At 56.6% G+C, this 19,362-nt stretch overlaps 2 protein-coding genes across 8 annotated transcripts; one reads left to right on the top strand and one right to left on the bottom strand.

Moving 5' to 3' along the window:
• The first annotated feature begins 2,813 nt into the window (after positions 1-2,813).
• LOC141969443 (alpha-1,6-mannosyl-glycoprotein 4-beta-N-acetylglucosaminyltransferase-like) lies at positions 2,814-9,772 on the top strand. 3 transcript variants are annotated; one of them, XM_074925216.1, is made up of 4 exons: positions 2,814-2,934; positions 6,986-7,120; positions 7,401-7,548; positions 8,525-9,772. In XM_074925216.1, exons 2-4 carry the CDS (start codon positions 7,010-7,012, stop codon positions 9,667-9,669), a joined length of 1,404 nt encoding a protein of 467 aa, XP_074781317.1. In that variant the 5' UTR covers positions 2,814-2,934; positions 6,986-7,009; the 3' UTR covers positions 9,670-9,772. The 3 variants fall into 3 exon arrangements, with proteins under 3 accessions (XP_074781317.1, XP_074781318.1, XP_074781316.1); XM_074925217.1 differs by lacking the exon at positions 2,814-2,934 and adding an exon at positions 3,681-3,944; XM_074925215.1 differs by lacking the exon at positions 2,814-2,934 and adding an exon at positions 5,740-6,395.
• A 178-nt stretch (positions 9,773-9,950) lies between these two features.
• Positions 9,951-18,484, bottom strand: TMEM9 (transmembrane protein 9). Of its 5 annotated transcripts, none has more exons than XM_074925632.1 (6): positions 17,578-18,105; positions 15,999-16,100; positions 15,509-15,600; positions 14,931-15,039; positions 14,297-14,428; positions 9,951-12,232 (listed from the first exon to the last, which is right to left on the bottom strand). In XM_074925632.1, exons 1-6 carry the CDS (start codon positions 17,620-17,622, stop codon positions 12,083-12,085), a joined length of 630 nt encoding a protein of 209 aa, XP_074781733.1. In that variant the 5' UTR covers positions 17,623-18,105; the 3' UTR covers positions 9,951-12,082. The 5 variants fall into 5 exon arrangements, with proteins under 5 accessions (XP_074781733.1, XP_074781734.1, XP_074781738.1 ...); XM_074925633.1 differs by lacking the exon at positions 17,578-18,105 and adding an exon at positions 18,432-18,484 and having other exon boundaries at positions 9,952-12,232; XM_074925637.1 differs by lacking the exon at positions 17,578-18,105 and adding an exon at positions 18,278-18,299 and having other exon boundaries at positions 9,952-12,232.
• Between the last annotated feature and the right edge of the window lie 878 nt (positions 18,485-19,362).

Below are 19,362 nucleotides of genomic sequence, written 5' to 3'. Positions count from 1 at the left end.
TGTGCAGAAGGAAACTGCTCCAGGGCAACGGGTGAACCACAGTTCCCTTTTTCCGGTGGGGTTCAATACTGCTGAACTTGGTGACGAGCCCTCAGTGGTCATGTGGAATTTAGTAAGTGAAACACGGCCAGCTTGCACAGTTACCCCTGTCTTGGGCAGGGGCTCTTCCTCGGCTGGTGTGCGCTCTCCTGGGGAGGTCTCTTCCATCAGAGCCTGTTTTCTGCAGAGTCTGAGGCGTTTGAGAATGTGCTTCAAGGTGTTTTCCTCTGTGCACCCCGAAAGCTCTGTTGTGCACAGTGAAGCCAGCGCCGTGTGCCTGGTGACTGCTGCTGCTGCACAGAGCATGCAGATGTGGAGGGTGGGGGCAGAGATGTCGGGTCTCAGCTCAGGGCTGTGTGGCAGGAGGATGGAGCAGGCTGGCGTCCTTCCAAAACTGCCCTTAGCTGCGCCAGCTGAGGGGATGGGAACAGCAGCCTGGGCCGTGCTCTTGCTTCCATGAAGAAACAGAACAAACTAAGGCTGCGTGTTTGTCATCTGTGAGAGCAGGAATATGTTCTCATCGAGCATATGGCATGTCCAGGATGTGCTTAACGTTCTGGGGCAGAGCGACTTCAGCACACCCGCTCCAGGCAGTGAATGGCTTTGAGCCTCGTAACCCCCTGGGCCACGGGTCCTGGCGTGGGGCAGGCAGTAAGGGCAGGAGCAGGGGGATGGGATGTTTCTGGCTCCCATCAGACAGGCTGGTTTCAAATAAGGATATTTCAGTGTGGAGAGATGCCCCTAACCCAAAGAGGTGCCTCTCCTGTGCCTGCCTTTTTCAAGACTGAAATATATAAAATGCAGAACGATTTTTAATCTTTGCAAGTAGCAAAGCTTATGCTGCCTCCAGTGAGGGAGCTGTGCTGAGCAGCAGTTGGCAGGGATCTGCGTGGGGAGGCCTGTGAGGCAGCAGGGATGCTGCAGAGGCTGTGCATGTTTCCCCTTCCTCCCACACCTGGGGCATGGGAACCTCACGCTGAGGTTTGCTCAGTGATGCGTGTGACTCCTGGCCAGACCTCAGCCCCAGGCACGGGGGTTTCCACCCCTTGTCCCCCAAGCCCAGCCTTTCTTGGAGGCTGCTTGCCAAAAAAATCCATTTTCTGTGTTCTTTAGGGGTGGGATGCACTGAGACTGGGATCCAACTGGTCTCCGTGGTCCGTGCCAGGGCCGTGAGCAGGAGAGAGTGCAGTTTGGTGTAAGATAACCACTTTTTCCTGGAGGATGTGATTTGGAGGGTCCCTGGTGGGGTGGAAAAGGAGCCCCAGATCAGCCTTGTGGTGGCCAGACCCCTGATGCTCTCGCTGCTGCGTGGGGCCCTGTTTTACCTCTGCTTTGTCCTGCTCTGGCTCCTGAATAATGGAAGGACTGTAAGTGGAGCTGGCCTGGCTCTCTGGTTTCCCCAGGGGAAACATGGAGGCTTGGCCACCCCCCTGGGCTCACCCTGCCCCTCTCCTTGCCCGGGATCAGGTGTCGGACAGGAGCTGAGCCAGGGCAGGGCGAGGGCTGGGTGCTGTGGGGAGGGTGGCTGGTACCTGCTCTGAGTCCCCATGGGCCTGTTCCTGCCCAGCCCCCTGGGCTGGGTCTGCGCCCGCACAGTCGTGTGCCCCCATCAAAACAGCCTTTGCACCCTGGGGATTCTCTCTTCTCCAGTTTATTCCAAGAACAAGCAAAAATAGAATAGAATTGGAATAGAATAGTTGGAAGGGACAGAAACATGCCTTTTAGCCCTGTTTAAGCCACCTCTCTATTGCCCAGGAAAATAATAACTATTTATTATTCAGCGAGTAGGAAGTGTGAGCACCATGTTTTGGGCCAGAGGGGGGGTTGTGGGCAGCTCTGGGGGCTGGGCCCTGGTTGTGCCTGAGTGCTGAGGCTGCGCCATGGCCCTTGCTGGGGGGAGTGGATAGGAGGAGAGGCCTTTTTCCAGAACCCCAACCAGCATTTGGGATTTTCCCTGTAGCTCAGGGGGGTGGCAGGATGGGCTGTCTCAGGCTGGGCTTGCTTGGAAGGCAGGAGGACCCAGGACCACCTCGTGGTGGATGCCAGGGCCTGTGTCCTGGCTGTGGATTCCTCTCCTGCTCTGGGCCAGCTCATGGATGTGCCTGGAGAGGGTCAAATCCTGCCCTAGCTCTGCACCCTCAGATGGCTCGTGGGGGCCAAAAGGGGATTCTGGTGGCTCTGCTGCACCCCATAGCAGTGCTGTGTGTTCCCTGAAAAGCAAATATTTCTGCCTGTTGCACCCATGAGTGTTGGGGACCTCAGGGCTGCACTGGGCACCACGGGCTCCCTCCATCCTTCCCTTTTTTCCTGCAAGGGCAGGAAGGACCGAGCCCTGGTTCCTTCCTGCACAGGGATGGGGGTCATGGGGCATCTGCGGTGAGAAAAGCCCTCCCCATCCTGCAGCTGCTGCCAGTCGTTTAGATGCCCCACGTGAGTCACTAAACCCCACATCCCTTCCTTACCATGTGTGATTAAACAGCAAATCTCTGCTGGGTTGTGCCATCCGGCCTCCTTGGGCCCTCCCAGCCTCTTCCAGCCCCTGCCTGGGTGCAAATACCAATCTGCTGCTGCTCCAGTGCAGGCAGGGCGTCCCCACCGACCTCCCTGTGACCCCATGGACACAGAGCCTGGCATCCCTTCATGGGAATTTTAAGGATATAAAAATCAAAACAGCGTGGGAAGAGTGAAAGAAGCAGATCCAGGAGCCTGCAAACATCTCTTTTCTCCTGCCCAGTGGCACCACGTGCTTCCTGCCCTACCTTATCTCTCCGCAGCCACCTTTGTCCTCACAGAAGTGTCTGAGGCTGGTGATTCCATCTGAAAGGGGCAGCCAGGGCTTTGTGGGGGATTTGTAGAAGGCTGAGCCTGGGAAGAGGCACTGGGGCCTGTCCAAAGGTAGGAGAGGAGGGAAATGGGATTGCGCTTCTGTGTGGGTAAAAGGGGGAGGGAGGGAGGGAGGGAGGGAAAGGGAAGGGTCTTCCTCTCCCTTCGGATGCTGCGGGCGAGTTGAAGTGTTGGAAGATGAGGGGCGCCTGGCTCTGAGCTGGGTGCAAGCGATGTGTTGGGTGACTTGTGGGTGCTCTGGGGCCAGGTTCCTGCTGTGGGGCTGGAGGAAGGAAGTGGGGGGAGAAAAATGAGTCTTGGAAGGTGGAGGAGCTGGGCACAAACTGGGCCATGGGAAGGCCCCCACAAGGCCCCCGTTCACGGGGATAGAAGGGGCTTCATTCCCAGGCTGGGGTGTGTGAGGAAACTGTGGTCCCCCGTGGGGTGCATCCGGGGTGGGATCCTGGCAGCCAGCTCTGCCCTGGCCCAGGGTGCTGTGGGGGCTGCGGTTCTGGCTCAGCAGCCCTGCAGGTTTCTGCCCTCTCAGCACAAGGGCTGAAAAACAAACGAGGGTGAAAAGATGCAGCAGCTCCACGGCACCAGACTCCTGGCTCAGCACACAGCGTGTCTTCGCCCCAGCGCCACCCAAGTGGCAGGATTGCCCGGGAGTTTGGGGTGCTGGGGCCTCGTGAGAGCCCTCGGGGGGTCTGATACTGCCCACGGAGAGAGCGGATGGGTGGGACACAGCCGCGGCCACCGTGGGACACCCAGTCCGGCGGGAGGAAGCTGAGGCTGCCCTAACTCCCACAGTGGAGCCGGGGGCCCTTCGCCCCGTCCCGCCCGGGGTCCCCACCACCGCGGCCGGTTCACCGGGCGCCCAGCGGTGCGGGACAGAGGGTGCGGGCGGACGCTCCTCCTCTGCGGGAGGCAGGCGAGGACTCGGGGTGGGGCTCTGCGGAGCGAGGAACCGGAGTCCCGCCAGCCAGTCCTTGGGAAGTTGCCAGGGCCGAGCACCCTGGCGAGACGGCGAGGCTGCCTGGCTGCTCCGCCGGGCGCCCACACGCCGGGCGGCCGCGCACCCCGTAAGTCTCCGCTGCCTCGGTGGGCGCGTCCGGAGCGGTGCTGGGCTGGAGCCATCTCGCTGGTGTCACGGGATGGGGCTGCACGGGAAGGGGGTGCCCCGGGCCAGGGGTGCCTGGGGCACCTGGGCGGGGTGAGGGCAGGTCTGTGGGCTGGGGGTCCCCACGCTGTCAGCTGCAGGGGCCGGATCAGACCCAAGTGTCCCCTGGCCAGGCTGCCTGCAGAGACCCCCCTGTGCCGTGGGGGCTGTGGGAGACCTGGGCTGACCTAAAGCTTTGGCTCCCAGAGTCCTGAGCTACTGAAATGCAGCTTTTCCCTTGCTGCTGTGGGATGAGCCCTGGAGCAGAGACCCCCCTCAGAGTGTGGGGCTGCACCCCTGTTAGACTCCCAGGGGGCCCAGGACCATCCTGTCCCACGCAGCCCCAAACAGTCGCGATTTGCCCGTGGGGGACATTGTGCTGCTCCAACTTGCCATGTCCTCTGCTCAGGCGAGGGGTGATTTCTGGGACTGGGTTACACCCTGTCCCTCTCCATCCTGGGGACTCCCACGGGGAGGTGGTGAGGGGCACTGACCTACGATGCAGGAGACTTGGCCGTTACCCCTCTGGGTGACGCACAACCTTTTTCCGTGCCTCAGTTTCCCCCAGCATGGAAAGGTGCTTTTGGCGGTGGGCGGGTGAGCCCTGGTTCTTCCCCTCCTGTACAAACAGCCCCGCTCGCCCCAGGGCCGGAGGAAGCAGCTGGAGGCGCCTGCGCGTAGGGAGCATCCGGCCATTCCTCGGAGCCTCGTGGGACAGAGGCCGTGTATTTACTCGTTCTCCTTCCCCTCCGCTGCTGGACTGAGTCATGGCTGCTGCGTCACGTAGCCCATTTGGCCGGGAGTCTCCTAACAAAGTGGAGGAGTTTGGCTCTGGGCAAGCGGCTCTCAGCAGCCAGCTGCTCCTGGTCACTGGCCCCATGTCCCCACAGGGGGATGGCTTTTGGGGACATCCCCAGCAGGGTGCTGAGCTGTGGGGAGGGTGCACAAGGTGCTGGGCAGGAGTGGGGACAGGGATGCTCTGTGGAGGCCTCCTGAAGCAGGAGCAGAGAGGACGCTGCGTCCCAGTGGTGTGGCCCCTGGTTGTGACCATCTAGTTGGGCTGCTTTGTTCCTCCGTGGGCCCAATTTGGGGCGAGTTATGGGGCAGCATTCCTTACCTCCTGTTCTGTTAAGCCTGTGATGCTGGAGGGGCGAGCTGTTTGACACCCCCTGTTCCCCACAGGCTCCCTGCTCCCACTCCATGGACGAAACTGCTGCCTGTGGGGGCTGGGGGTGCAGAGCAGCACCTTGTTTTCCATCCAGGATGGGCCGCTGGCAGCTAGATGCCCTTCCAGCAGCCAGAAGAACCTTTGGCCACCCAAAGCATAAATACGCCCAGCCCAGCCTGTGGCTAGCTGCCAAGCCTCACCTTTCCCAGCTTGCCCCCTGGCCTCAGTGCTGCACCACAGATCACGCAGGTCTGGGCTCAGAAATCCACCTCCAGGGTGGTTTCAGGGCACGATGTCCCCTGGCCCAGGATGGGTCCCTAAAGCTGCTCCCCACTAAGCTGTGGTCCTGTTGCTGTGGGGGAAGGAGAGGCCGGGGGGCTTTGGGCCCATGGCAGTGAGCACCCCCACTTCTCCCCACTCTGCTGTGACTGGGACAGAGATTTTTAAGCAGCTCCAGGACTTCGTTATCTCCATGAACACTTCTAAGAACCAGCACGAACCAGAGCTCAGCCGCTGCTGGGTTCAGTCTCAGGGGAGGCGGCTCCTCTGCTCTCCTTGGCTGAGATAGGTCTCACTAATGCCACGGCTCAGCTCAACCCTCCCTCGGAGAGAGCAGCTCGCTCTGTTTTAATCGCTTCTCTCTAAGTAACGAGCCACATTCCTGGCTGAGGTCAGCACGACAAGGACAACACCAGCTGCTGCATCAAGGGGACCAGCTCTGCATTGGCCTGTTGAGATGCTGACAATCCCCCAAAGGAATTCTGGGCAGGAAAACAGGGGTTTTCTCCTTAAAACAAGCCCAGCCCACACTCCAGGACAATGATAACAGAGGTGCTGCACCAGTCTCTGCTGTTTGGGTACCACAGGTGGGCCAGGAGCATCCGCTGAGCACTGGCGGTTGATAGTGATGAATTTAAGGAGAAGTCCTGGGTAAAACCCAGCCTTTGTCCAGCAAGGCAAGCAGCTTTCTCAGTGTTTTACTACATGGCTTTTCCTCCCTGTTTACATGCCAAGATGCTTTGAGCAAAACAAGCCGATGCGCTCTGAGCAGTTTGGATGGGGCTGTCTGTGTCTGCCCCACGGGGCTGGGCACTCACTTGGTCTCTAGTTTCTTCTCTTCCAGGGCAGACCTGGTCACATTTACAATGGAAAAACCCCAGGTGAACACAGGAGCCTTTTAGCCTCCTGCCACGCCCCTGCTACAAGGTGAAGTATCTCAAGGGCAGTACACATTCCTTGAAGATGACACTCTTTCCCCCTCGGGGATGGCTTTCTTGTCCTACCAAGCAAGGGACAGGGTGAGCGCAGCTGCCGGTGGTGGCTGCCCAGAGGCAGATGGGGAGCAGGGCAGGCAGGAGGGGTGGGGCAGCAGCCCGGGCTCCTTTGAGACACGAGCATTTCCCAGGGCCTGGTGCCATGTCCAGAGATCTTGGTGACTGCTCCTGGCGTGCCACCCCAACCCGAAAGCCTTCCCTGAGGTGTGTCACCTGCATTTCTCCTGCCTCCAGCTCCGGGGCTGTTGCACAGGGTGTTGGCAGGGCTGGCAGGGAGGTTTGTATCATCTGGCTGATTTTTTTTCCTGGCTGAATTGCGGTGGCCTGCGCCTGCCTGCCTGAAAGGACCGTGCGTGGGTGCCTCACGATGCCCTGTGGCTGCACCCGGCTGCGCACCCCTGGGGGCTCTGGGCAGAGGGCTCAGCCCTGGGGGTGCAGCCAGGGGCCACCTCTCCATCCTGCCCCGGGAGGGGGGCTTTGCCCAGGCTGTGTCCTGGCCTGACACACCCCTTCTTCCCACAGGCCTCAGCGTGCCGGCCCAGTGCTATGCGATGCTCCCTGAAGCGCTACCTCACGGTTGCACTCACAGCCTCCTTCCTCCTCCTCCTCCTCTTCCTCCTCCATGGGGGCAGCCAGCAGGAACAGGATCCCCTGGAGGTGAGTCCTCTGTCCCACTGGGGCATCCTCCCTGCCTGCCTGACCCACACAGACCCCAACCCCAGCTCTGCTCCCTTCCCTGCACCGTATCACCCCCACACCCCAGCTCTGCCTTCTCGTCTCTCTGGGGCTGCTCCACACACCTGAGCCTCCCCTGAGCTGGGAGGGCAGGACAGGGGCTCCCCCTCATTTCTGGGCCTCCCCGTTGTCATTCTCCCTCGCTCATGCGTGCCCATGGTGCTTTGGGGGTCTGACCTGGTTCCCTGTGGCTCCCATCCAGGTGGAGCTTAGGGGCTTGGCCCCAGCCACGGTCCTGCAGCTGCTGCAGCCCAAAGGAGCCCAGCACATCCTCCGGAACACGGACGATCTCTCTGCACTCCATAATGTTTCCTACCACCTCCTCGCTGGCTCCCTATCACCCCACAAAAGTGAGTGGCCCCAGCATCGCGGGCTGAGCAGGGCTCTGAGTTGGAACACCTCTCCCAGCATGGACCTGCCCCATCACTGCCAGGGTGGGGAGGGGTCTGCTTCCAGCCTTTTTGGGATGGGGGACCTGCTCATACCCGGTGACCTCCTCCCCAGCCAGCCCTCACTGCTCTGAGGAGCTGCAGGGGTAGAGAAAAGTCTATGTGCTCCAAGCTTCTGCACCTTGGGATTGGGGTGACCACAGACATTCTGAGTTTCCCCAGACTTCTGTGGGTAGTGTGGCTGAGGGCCCATCTCCCTGGGGTTGAGTTTCCTGCTCTCCCGTCAGGAAGATGGAGATGGTGGGGCTGGAGCAATGGGACAAACGCATAGCATGGGAGGTGGGGGTAAAGCTCTCGGACAGGCACACAGAAAGCAACTCACATGCAAAGACCACGGGAAGGGGCTTAGGGCAGCCCCAGGCAAGCCCAGGCTGAAGCCAGAGGTCAAGTATGTGCACAGTGCTGCACAGACCAGCAGTAAGAGAAGCTGCAGCAAGGCTGAACAAATGCAGCCACAGCTGGGCTGCGGGGAGGGCAGAAGGATGCCCCACCCCGGGGGGTGGCACCAGCAACGCGGAGCCACACCATAAAGCCATCTCTGCCCTGTAGACTGTCTCTGCACTGTTCCTTCCCCAGGTTTGGCTATTTTTAAGGTGTTTTTCCCCAAGTATTTCTTCTTCAGAGGAGCCCTGACTTCCATCCTGTCCTCTCCCTGCCATTTGGGCCAATTTTGGGCACCTCCTGAGGCGCTGGGGGCTTCAGCTTCAGAAAGGACCTGCCAGCCTTGGACATGGCACCATAAATAGCATTATCCATGGGTGCTGGCCATGCAAAGAGCTTTCTGGAGCCCCTTCCTTGTGGCTTGCAGGGAAAAACCTCGCCACAGTACATCCCAGATCACCCCCCAGCCTGCTAACGCCCGCCCTTTGCCTTGCAGAATTCTTGGCCGTGGGATTGGCATCAGTGCGGCGGCCACGTGGCTACTACCTCCCAGCCACGCTCCAATCCCTCTTCAAGCAGTCGACGGAGGAGGAGCTGCAGGAGATGGTGGTGGTGGTGCACCTGGCTGATGCAGACCCCAGGTGGAACATGCGTGTGGCCGCCAACATCGCCCACAAGTTTGCCCACCACATCCTCCTGGGCCGGCTCCTGCTTATCCACGCTCCCCACGAGTTTTACCCCACCCTGAAGGGCCTCAAGAGAAACTACAATGACCCAGAGGAGCGGGTGAGGTTCAGGTCCAAGCAGAACGTGGACTATGCCTTCCTCCTTGCCTTTGCCGCCAACCTCTCCTCCTACTACTTGATGATCGAGGACGATGTGTGGTGCGCCAAGTCCTTCCTGACAGGCATCCGCAAGGCACTGGCCTCCCAGGAAGGCTCCAACTGGGCCACCCTCGAGTTCTCCAAGCTGGGCTACATCGGTAAGCTCTACCGCTCCAGTGACCTTCCTCGCCTGGCTCGCTTCCTCCTCCTCTTCTACCAGGAGATGCCCTGCGACTGGCTGCTGGTCCACTTCCGCCTCCTGCTCACCCAGAAGGACGTCATCCGCTTCAAGCCTTCCCTCTTCCAGCACATGGGCCTCTACTCCTCCTTCCAGGGCACCGTCAACCGGCTGGAGGACGACGAGTTCCAGGCTGATGCCTTGGACCTTCCAGACAACCCACCAGCGGCCTTGTTCACCAGCATGTCCGTCTTTGAGAACTACGAGCCCCTCAAGGCTTACAGCACAGCAGAGGGGTATTTTTGGGGTAAAGACCCAGCAGCTGGCAGCGTTTTCTCCATCATCTTCCAGCAGCCAGCCCATGTCACCCGTGTCCGGGTGCGCACGGGCTCCGATGAGCGCCGGGGTGATTTCCTGCACGCGGGAGTGCTGGAGCTGGGCCGGCGGCGGCGGGCCGATGGCCAGGACTGCTCTGCCTACACCACCGTGGGCACCTTTGAGAAGGGAACGTTCGAGCAGCGGGGGCTGGAGAGGGGCACACCCGGCCCTGTGGAGTGCGTGAGGATCCGCGTAACCCAGGACCAGAGCGAGTGGCTCATCATCCAGAGCATTGACATCTGGACCGCGGCAGGTACCTGACCACGCGTGTGGCGGGTTGCTGAAGTGACTGGATTTTGTACCGAGAGGGCCTTTAATTTTTCTCGCTGCCTTTTTTGATAAGGAATTAAATTATTGACTCCTGCTGGCGCTGCCGCTGGTCTCCGGAGGGTCGGCAGGCACTGCTGAGAGGGGGTGGGAGCAGGGTCCAGTGAGCAGTGCAGGGGGTACGGGAGAGGCTTGGGAGTTTCAAGCTGGGCAGTAGAAAACATGTCCTCCTGGGGAGGATGGGATTACAGGACAAAGCTAATCAACTAATTGACAAACCAAATAATTAACCAGGCAGTGGGATTTCTGTAATCTCTCCACACCATTCCTTCCCCATCTAAGTTTTCTAACCTGCCCGACTCCCAATTTCTAACCTGAATTTTTTTTCCCCTCTCCTATCCTGTTTCAAGCTGTTCTTGGGAGAGCTCAGGGGAAGGTGTGTGGGTGCCGCTCCCCAAACCCCTTGTCCTCCAGGATGAGGGACATGGGGAGCAGGAACCCTGCCACTGGTGGCCCCAATGTCTGTGCTGATCAGAGGGGCACTGGCCACCAGATGGACCCAGCACACCGGCTTGGTCCCTGGACAGCCACAGCAGCACTGGTGTTCAGACCCTTCCAACAGATTTTCCCCCTCTCGGGGGGCTGCAGTTCCCAGGGACCATTCCCTGTATCCATGAGGGAGTCACACTGAGGGGGAAGATGGGCCTTCTAAAACAGGGAGAGAGGTCCAACAATTGAGCACCACAGAATGCAGAAAATGTGGCCTCAGTACAGCATGAAGCTCTGGGTACTTTTTAGCCCAGCGTGGTGCTGAAGAGTAACACACAAAGCCCCCAGAAAGCTTCTGCTGGGATTGGTCTGGCAGGATCAGCTTGGAGGGCTGGATTCTGCTGGGCAGCTCAACCAAAAGCTGTTGGCACTTGCACGCAAGGCGGTGACCGGCGCCTCTCCCAGTTCAGCTTTTAGCAACAATTGCTCGGCTTTAAACAAACGAGGAATTCTGCTCTGCTCGGCCTTCCGGAGCAGCCTGACACGGACTTGTGCCAAGCAGGACTGCTCTGGTTTACTGGTGTTTAAGCCTGGCTCTCCCTGAGCAAGATGGTCCCGCTGTGAGCGCACAGGGACCCACCTGCAGTGCCAGAACACCCGGGGGCTGTAACTACAGCTCAGTCTTGAGGTCTTGCATCAAGTCGCCTCTGGGCACTGAAAGGCAGCCTGGAGAGCAGCTGTGCAGTGCTGGGAGCCCCAGACCTGCCATGATGGGACTTTTTCCCTGAAAAAAAGCCAACCATGTAATAGATCTTTGTCTGCATTTAATACAGAGATGCTACATGATTAACTCCAGCACCTTCCTGACATTGTGAGTGTTCTCAGTGGGATCAATACACACGGTGCGGAATCCCTTCTGCCTCCTCCACCCAGCCCAATGCAGTCAGAGCTCTCGGAGCGTTTTGAGCAGCACAAGTGTCCCCTTGTCTGGGTGCTGGGGCCCTGCAAAGTGTTTACAGTGCTCCAGTAGAGCCTTTGCTCCAGTTCTCTTGGACACAAATGCTCCTGACCACACTGTGAGAGCATCAAGGGTTACCAGCATGGGTATAAACAGAGAGCTTTCTCCTCAGTATGTTTTTATCCACTGCTAAAGCAGGAAGAGACATAAATGTACATGAACCTTTTACCTGTTGGTCTCTTACTTGTGAATATACTAATCAGTTTTGTGATATTCACTTACACAGAAACAAGCTGCAGTCTCAGTTATGCTGGTGTAAATCTGAATGGACTCCACCGAACAGAGTGGAAACCCACTCTGTTTACACCAGGCTAAGTGCAAGCAGAAGCTGAGCACTGGCAGGGAGTCTTCCCCCCCCCCCTCCTCCCACCAGGGCAATGCACTGCGACACCCAGTTAACATCGGTGCAAACTGGAGGAGGCGGCGGCTTCTTCATCCCGGAGGAGTGCCGCATAATTTATCCCACCAAAAAAATCATCCCACTACTTTTATCCCAGGAAGACTCAGCCAGCTCCCAACACTCCGTACCCAGACCCCTGTCTCCGATGCGGGGGTGGGCTGGCCGAGCAGGGGTCGCAGGGTGTGGAGTGCAGCCGCCGCTCGAGCCAGCCCCTGAGCCGGGCACAGCGCTGCCTACGACCGTTCACATGCAGCCACGGGGCTAACGATCAGCGCGGACCTCGGCCGGGCAAGGGTTAGGGAGCCTCTGGGCTGAGGGGTAAAGGGCAGGGGGACAAAACCAGAGGTAAGCATTTTGGTCTGCTTCTCTCTATGAAGACGGCAAATCAGAGAGGGTCAGAGCTTTCAGTCAAACACCACGGATGTCCCGAAGGATGACTCGCTGTCCGTCTCGACCAGCGCAGCTACCCTGTCTCTTGGGAAGCGGTGCTCAGCAGAGATCTAGCTCAGCATCTTGTGGCGGTCGAAAACTGTCTTCCTCTGCTCCTGCACTTGGCGCTTCCAGCGCTGCTGGGCCCCCTCCACCCTCTCCAGCACCGTGTTGGCTCTAGCACCAGATGGGGTGGGGGCTGCGGCCAAGGAGCGAGCATCCTGCAATGGAAACAAACGGTGGAAGAGATGAAGGCATGCCCAGCCTGAACACAGAAGGTGGTGGCTTGACCCCAGGAGAAATTTCAAACCGAAAGAGCAATTCAAAGCTTGAGTTGTCCTGATGAAGAACCTCATTTTCAGAGCTCCTCAACACCAGCCCCCCAGCTGCAGCTCTTGGGGATCACTCATGTCAAAGTCACAGGCCCCAGATAAAAAGTTGCCAGGAGAGGAACTGCACTAAGTCTAAACCTGTGCTGGAAATCCACTGCCAGGAGTCTGCACTGAGCCACTGCTAAAACAAACGGCATCACCCTGTGAAATTGTGCCAACAATTTCCGCTGTCTGCAGCGCACGAGCTTACACAGTAGCTGCTCATCTGTTTCTTGGATGGTGCTGCAGGACTTTTGTCCTGGCTTGCTGTCCAGGCTGCTCCAAACCACCACGTTTACACCACAATAATGTCAGAAGGCCCCTTGGCTCCATCGTGGCACACAAACACCACAGCAATCACAAGGCCTATCCCAAAGAGCTTACAGTCCCGCACACTGGAGTTAAGATAAGCCTCACCTAATATCAGTGTGCACCTAGATCTAAACCTGAATTACTGCTGCGGAGCAAAAGCATACTTTTAGGATACAATTCATCTCCTCTGCAGGACCTCCTTTTTTCAGCAGAGGGAGGTAATGGATACTGTGCAGGTCAGAGCAGCTACTCCTCACTTACATCAGCGTATGAGAGAATTGAGCCAAACAGTTTATACTTACAACAAAGTATAAACAGGATAGTCTGATCCAGTGGTTTTCTCAGACTAGGAAAGGAGAGTATCTTCAAATATTGCAGCTTCCCTTCTTAAAGTGCAGTTGAGCTCCTCAGTAGCATCGAGAGTCACCCATTGCTACGGTACTGCCTCCTCAGGAGCCTCCTCCCAGCAGCCGGGGTCCTGGGGCAGCAGCCCAAGCACAGCCCTGGAGCTCCACCAAGGGAAGGGGCTCAGATCCAGGAGAGACCTCTGCCTGGCACTGCACCCCATAAACTGCCCGTGTCTGACTGAGAAAGCCCCAGGGGAAGCTGTGTCACAGAGCCACACACTGCACTAACAGGCAGCAAGTCTTGGACAGCCCTTGCAACCCACAAAGAGAGCGGGAGCCACAGATGCAATCAAGCATGAGAGCTAATCACTGTGCCTGCAGCCACTCCACTCCTCCACACTGGCCATCAGCTTTGCCTCCAACATCTCCTCTCAGAGACCATCCCCATCTCAGCCTTCTGTGCCTTCTGTATCTCCCTACAAGAGAAGGAAAGCCTCAGGGGAAGGGGAAAAGACTTACAAGTCAGGGTGCTCTTGTTCTGAAATCCTCCAGGAATCATTCCCCCTAAAGCACCGCCTCTCTCCCAAGGGCAAGGATGTTGTATGCTGGATGCTGAAATTGCATGAATTTCATGCAGCAAGAAATTTGTTCTCCCCCAAAATCTGAGGGAGGAGGGGGCCTCTCTCTTTGCTGCTGGGTCCTAATCTTCTTGCCCAAGATGTTGTACGCCAATGTCCCCCCCCAAAAATGGGATCTGAGTGAAATCCTGCTCTGGGGAGAGGCACAAGGAACAAGATACAACAGAGCCCAGCCCCAGAGCAGGGTCAAACAACAGCCAGCACCATGTTTCAGCAAATAATTAAACCCATCCTTTCCTGGAAGCTCACCACCACAGAAGTACAACCAGGACACTGCACAAACAGGAGAACCGTTTGACTCTTGGTTCCATCTAGATGGACATACCAAATTCAGGCCAAATGGTGAAAAGCCATCCCCCTGCCCCAGAGGGCAGGTCTTGTCTTGGGCTTATGATACAGAACTTGTATTTCAAATATTCCCTTCTGCTTCAGCATGATCTGCACAGATTTGAGTCTAAATGTTTACCTGTGTTAAGTGCCCCAAAAGCAACGGCACTGGCCCCATGCTGGATCAGAGGGGACAAACATGAAGTCACTCTGTTTCCCCGTCAGCTGTTCTCTTGTCACCCTACCACCCTGCCTCCACCATGACCGCAACCACCCGCATGCACCCTCACCTCATTCTCCTCCTCATTGTGCAGGGGCTGGGTATAAGCATCTGGCTTCCGGATCAGAGGGTCCACCAGCACAAGGAAAGCCATGTAAAGCAGCAGTGCCCCCACCACCGACAAGTAAATGATGATGATCACCTGCAGTTAAGGACAGCACAGTGGAAAAGGATCAGTAGTGTAGGTAAGAAGCACCACAGAAGCCAGGAAGCTCCCTTCACAGTTGCCTCTGATGTTTGATCTCTCATTCTAATTTTGCTCACTGGAAAGTCTCTTGCACTTGGGGGAAGGCGGGTGAGACACAAGTGCCATCACTGCATAAACCGTTTAGATCTTCTCCGCACTGTGCCAATTTAGAACATGTCAAACCAACAAGACCAACAAGTTGGGTCCCCGCTCAGAGGTGCTTGGCACTGTCACACCTCCTCAGCAAGAAGACTGGGTTCCTGTGCAGTGGGCTCCTTGCTGCCAGCAGCCCTCCTCTCTCAGACACGGTGCCCCTGGCACTACCACCGTGTACTAGCTGTGATAGTTTTATTTTCCCTTTCTGGGCTCTTCTCCAGGAACCCACGGGTCCAGCTGTGCCTGGGAAGGTATAGCACAGCAAGGAGAAGCCAGCCACAGGGAGCAGACCCGCAGTTACCTTGATGGTGGTGGTGCTGCGCTCCTCATACTTGCACTCACAGAGCAGGCAGTAGGCCTCCACATCATTCCCCGGCACTGGCATCGGCTCCACAACATGCAGGCAGTTGCTGCAACACAAAGAAACCAAAATCAGCAACAGGAGAAGGTGAAACCAATGCTCCGTGGAAGGACGCTGGGGTGACTTTTTCTGTGTCCCAGCTTGCCTGTCAGGCTGATAATGCTGATCTGGTTTTACAAGTTCCCCTCACAGCTCAGCTAGACCAGAGTCCCACCTGCAGCACCTTCTGCAGGGATCCAGTCCAGCTGAAAGGGACTGGAGGGTTACACCCTCCATCTTCTAAGAGCTGTGGCTTAAATAAATAAATAAATAAATAGATAGATAAATAAATAAATCATACCGCCCAGATTCCTCAATCTCTGTTCAAGAAATGCCCCTCGCCTAGGTTGGACATCACCGACCAAAACAACTTCCTCTGCAAATGCACAGGCAGGGAATTCACTTCCTTAGCACCAGCTGGAGACTCCCGAGCGTTGGCTTTCCTGGACCGACCCCTCAGGCTTCAACCCACAACTCACCAGTCCTTCTGCGACACATTCTTGTTGTAAATGTGCCCACTGATGTTCCGGTACGGGGGACAGATGCACTTGCAGCGGATGTCCTCCGAGCTCTGCAGAAGCAAGAGGAGACACATCAGCAAGCAAACGTGCATATTCTGCTGCCCTCACCACCCAGCGGTGTGGGAAAAGGCAAAACACCCTCCAAGAGAGCGAGGGCTTCACACCACATCTTTTCTTCCTGCGCTGCTTCTTTCACATCAGTAGCTTCACAGTTTTAAGATGTCTTGAGCACCTCTGCTCCAGACACCAGGTATTTTTCAAATAAGTTTTAAAACGCACTCCAAAACACAGCAGAAGGCAGGGCAGAGGCCACTGTCACGTACATCCACAGCTCTACATATCACAAATACACATCTGATATAACATTCTTTATCTTTGCAAACTTCCACAGAAAAAATGGCTGCTTCTCTGCCATTTGTGGGTTTTGTGCCTGAAGGTGTTCACTCACCTTGCTGGCTTGTGCTGGAGGAGAAAGGATGCAGCACAGCAGCGCGACCAGCAGCACAGAGCTCACACACTTCTGTGTGCACTGCACAAACATCATGGAAACCTGAGAAAATAAAAATTCACATCCAGGACAGAGGATCTCAGCTGAATGGAGCCAGAATGAGTTAGTTTGAGCTATTTTTTTGGCCCACCTGCCTCTATTTTGCCCAGGAAGTAGAAATTTATCCCTGAGTCAAGACTGATGCCAGTCAGAAACTCCTGGGAACACTTACACAGATCACAAGAAACACTCCTATCAAAAAAGCTTCCACCATCTAAAGCCACACATCCAAACTACCACAGTCCTGCAAAAAATACTGCTGACTTTCCTACAATTTGACCTCTGCAACTCCACATAACCTCCTGTTAACTCTCTTACTGTTGCGGAGATCTGCAACAGGTATTTCACTGCTTACAGTTTTGCTCAGTAAAAGATACAGAACTGGGAGAAACATGGACCAAAAGCGACCTAAAGAAGTACATGGGGCCTCACTGCAGCACTGTATAATAAATGTTAAATCATTCATCTTCTGATACTCAAAGTTTTGCTTTGAGTCAGCATATGGCTCAATGTATTTCCCTCTCTTGCGAGCCATGAGCTATGGCAAGGGAGTGGAATATTTACCAATTCCTAAACCTCCTTTATCCCAAAATACATGTTGAGTAAAATCCTAATTTTTTAAAACTATTTCAAGTTGCTAGCTTGGTAGCCTTTTGTTACATATGCATAGATGAAATTGTTCTAGAGACGCGTGTTTGCACAAATCCAAAAGAATAGGAGTTCTTTTGTTGTTTTTTTTTTCCCCACAAAAAGCAAAATTAAGTCTTTTTTTGCCCGCTTAGAGACCAAAGGCACAGCAGGCCTCCTGGTGCCACCTCGGGGAGAGCTCTGAAAAGCCACTTCAGCACAGCTTTATTCAGGGAAGGTAATTTACACCTTCATTAATCAGCTTCATACGACACACATAATCCCACTGCTACTCCAGGAGATTGTACTCTATTATCTAACATAATTCCATTAGTATTTACATCACTGGAATATTCTATCACTGTTTGCTTTATCTTATGTCCACACTCTAAAAATTAATGTTATGGATTACAAACACCAAATTCCTCTCTTCTTTATCTAAACAAAACACTAGCCACTTCTAACAAGGTAACCTGGCAAAACATATTAAAATGCATTCCAGTCCTATCATCTTATCACAGGATTTCTTAACCCTTTGCACCTATTAGCAGAAATCTCCTGAAACAAAGGTTGTTTCTTTAGAGACACCCTTGCACATCAGGGTTTTAGCTCTTTACCAAAAATTCTGGCTAACCCAGGATTTATTTGAGCTGCACGGTGCACATTGCCCATCGTGGTTTTGGGCTACTACTTGTTTGCATTTTTAACTCAACAATGCAGCACGTACCTAGAATTTAGGTTTAGCCCGCTCAACTAAATTCAGGTCATCCGAACAACTCGTAACTCTCATTTGTAATAAAAGCAAGGTTAAACACGTGGTTTAATAAAAGCAGGGGAAAAATACCATGTTTACCAGTAACAAAATAAATGGAATGACACCTAGGCAGACTCCACCCATCACGAACTGTAAAACACCAGCGGCCACACAAAGGGCGGTTTACAAAAAGCTCTTCCAATCTCTGCCGGCCCAAAGGGGCCCCTTCATAGATGTCTTAAAGCTATTGTCTTCCAGACAGACCGCCGAGCTTACAGCAGCCATCTGCCTAAAAGCACCTGTCCCCCGACCCCAACCCAGGAGCACTCTGGATGCCGGCGGAGGAGGGGGACTCGCGCGTGGCGAAGGTCTCGGAGGTCGCGACTGAGGAGCGTGGCAGCTCCCAGCGGGACCCCCCGAGGAATGGCCACAGCACGACTGCCCGCACCCATCCCGGGCCCTTCCCCTGGGGAGCAACCCCAACAAACTCTTCACATTTAACATCACCCGAAGCCCTCCTCAGGCTAAATCTCTGACGGCTCCCACACGCTGCCCACCGCTGCCCCACGCCGGGATCTGCGCTCTAACCACCCCCGACCCGCTCGGGCCCCCGGCCCCACGCCAGGAGTGGGATTTCGCCCGGCGGCGACTCCTCAGTTCCCACCGGAGGGCCACGGATGCTCAGCGCTGCAGGGGCTGCCCCAGCCCAGCTCCGCCCCGCTGCAGGGGCCCGGCCTGCGGGACGCCTCCGGCCGTCCAGGCCGCAGGCAGCCGCCGCCACCGGCGCGCCCCGACCCACCGAGCGACCGACCACCGGGCTTCCGCACAGCCCCGCCCCGGCGAGGCCCCTCACAGCCCGGACCCGGGCCCCGGCGGGGAAGCGGAGCAGGGAGAGGAGGGAACCGGCCGAGCCTCCCCCCAGCCCGCCCCGAGCGCGGCCCCCCCGGCCCTACCTGCCCCGCCACACCGGCGCGCGATGCTCACCGGCCCCGGCCAGCCCCGCCCCCGCCCCGCTCCCTGCGCGCCCATTGGTTGTGGAGGGTGACGTTAGGTGACAGGCAGTACCCGCGGCCAGTGGGAAGGCCAGGTCGGCCGGCCGGGTCCTGAGGAGCAGGTCCGCGCCCCCTTCCCGCCCTCAGTGCTGAGGGGCCGGGCTGGCGGGCGGCCCTGCGCCGGCGGAGCTCGGCCCTGAGCGGCGGCCCTGGCCTGGGCCCCTCCCGCCTGGCTTCCCCTTCGTCGGGCCGGCCAGGCTGCCCCGTCCCGGGGCTGAGCCGCGGGAGAGCCCCGTTCCCCCTCAGAGCAGCGGGCTCTCCCCTCAGGGGGCCGCGCGGTGCAGCCGGAGGTGTTGCGGTGTCCATCAAAGAGGAAACGCGGGCCTCAGCAGTGCCCTGCGTGGCTCTAAATGATAATCCCGATCCTCTAGGCTCAAAGGCCGCAGGTCTGCAATCTTGTATTGGAAACCAGTGACTCATTTTTGCTCCATCATTGTGCCAAGAAGAATGTTGTGCCTTTCCAAGGCCGTGGGGTCTTGTGTTTGCCCAAAGAGAACATTTCTGAGATGTGTCTACAGAAGTATCTTGAGTCCTGCCCCATTTTCTGTGGCCCCATCCTTATATTCAGGCATGCAAATACCCTTGGCCCTGCTCCTGCGGCAGCTCCCTGGGAAGCTCCATTCTGCAGCTGGGTGGCCCAAAGTATTATCTCTCTTTTCTTTTTTTTTTTTCTGATTTGCCTGAGCTTTATGTCGTGGCACTGGATAAAGTCAGGAGCTGATTCTCTTTCAGGTAAAAAGCATCCACTGATGAAAGGGGGGGGGGGGGGGGAGGAAGAGACCCCAACCTCTAGACCTCTGGTTTAACTTCTTGAAACCTTGTGGCTGGTGGC

The sequence above is a fragment of the Athene noctua genome, chromosome 23, assembly GCF_965140245.1.
Source record: "Athene noctua chromosome 23, bAthNoc1.hap1.1, whole genome shotgun sequence".
Taxonomy (NCBI): Eukaryota; Metazoa; Chordata; class Aves; order Strigiformes; family Strigidae; genus Athene; species Athene noctua.
Note: the sequence above shows the minus strand (reverse complement) of the source record. Positions and strands in the feature narration are given on the sequence as shown.

What these genes read in the sequence shown, in the direction of transcription:
- LOC141969443 (XM_074925216.1), top strand. Translation starts at nt 7,010, where the DNA reads ATGCGATGCTCCCTGAAGCGCTACCTCACGGTTGCACTCACAGCCTCC. An exon ending in AGGAACAGGATCCCCTGGAG is followed by an intron (nt 7,121 to 7,400) that starts GTGAGTCCTCTG and finishes GCTCCCATCCAG; the next exon opens with GTGGAGCTTAGGGGCTTGGC. An exon ending in CTCCCTATCACCCCACAAAA is followed by an intron (nt 7,549 to 8,524) that starts GTGAGTGGCCCC and finishes TTTGCCTTGCAG; the next exon opens with AATTCTTGGCCGTGGGATTG.
- TMEM9 (XM_074925632.1), bottom strand. Translation starts at nt 17,622, where the DNA reads ATGGGTGGAGTCTGCCTAGGTGTCATTCCATTTATTTTGTTACTG. An exon ending in CTCCAGCACAAGCCAGCAAG is followed by an intron (nt 15,601 to 15,998) that starts GTGAGTGAACAC and finishes TTGCTTCTGCAG; the next exon opens with AGCTCGGAGGACATCCGCTG. An exon ending in ACAATGAGGAGGAGAATGAG is followed by an intron (nt 12,233 to 14,296) that starts GTGAGGGTGCAT and finishes TTTCCATTGCAG; the next exon opens with GATGCTCGCTCCTTGGCCGC.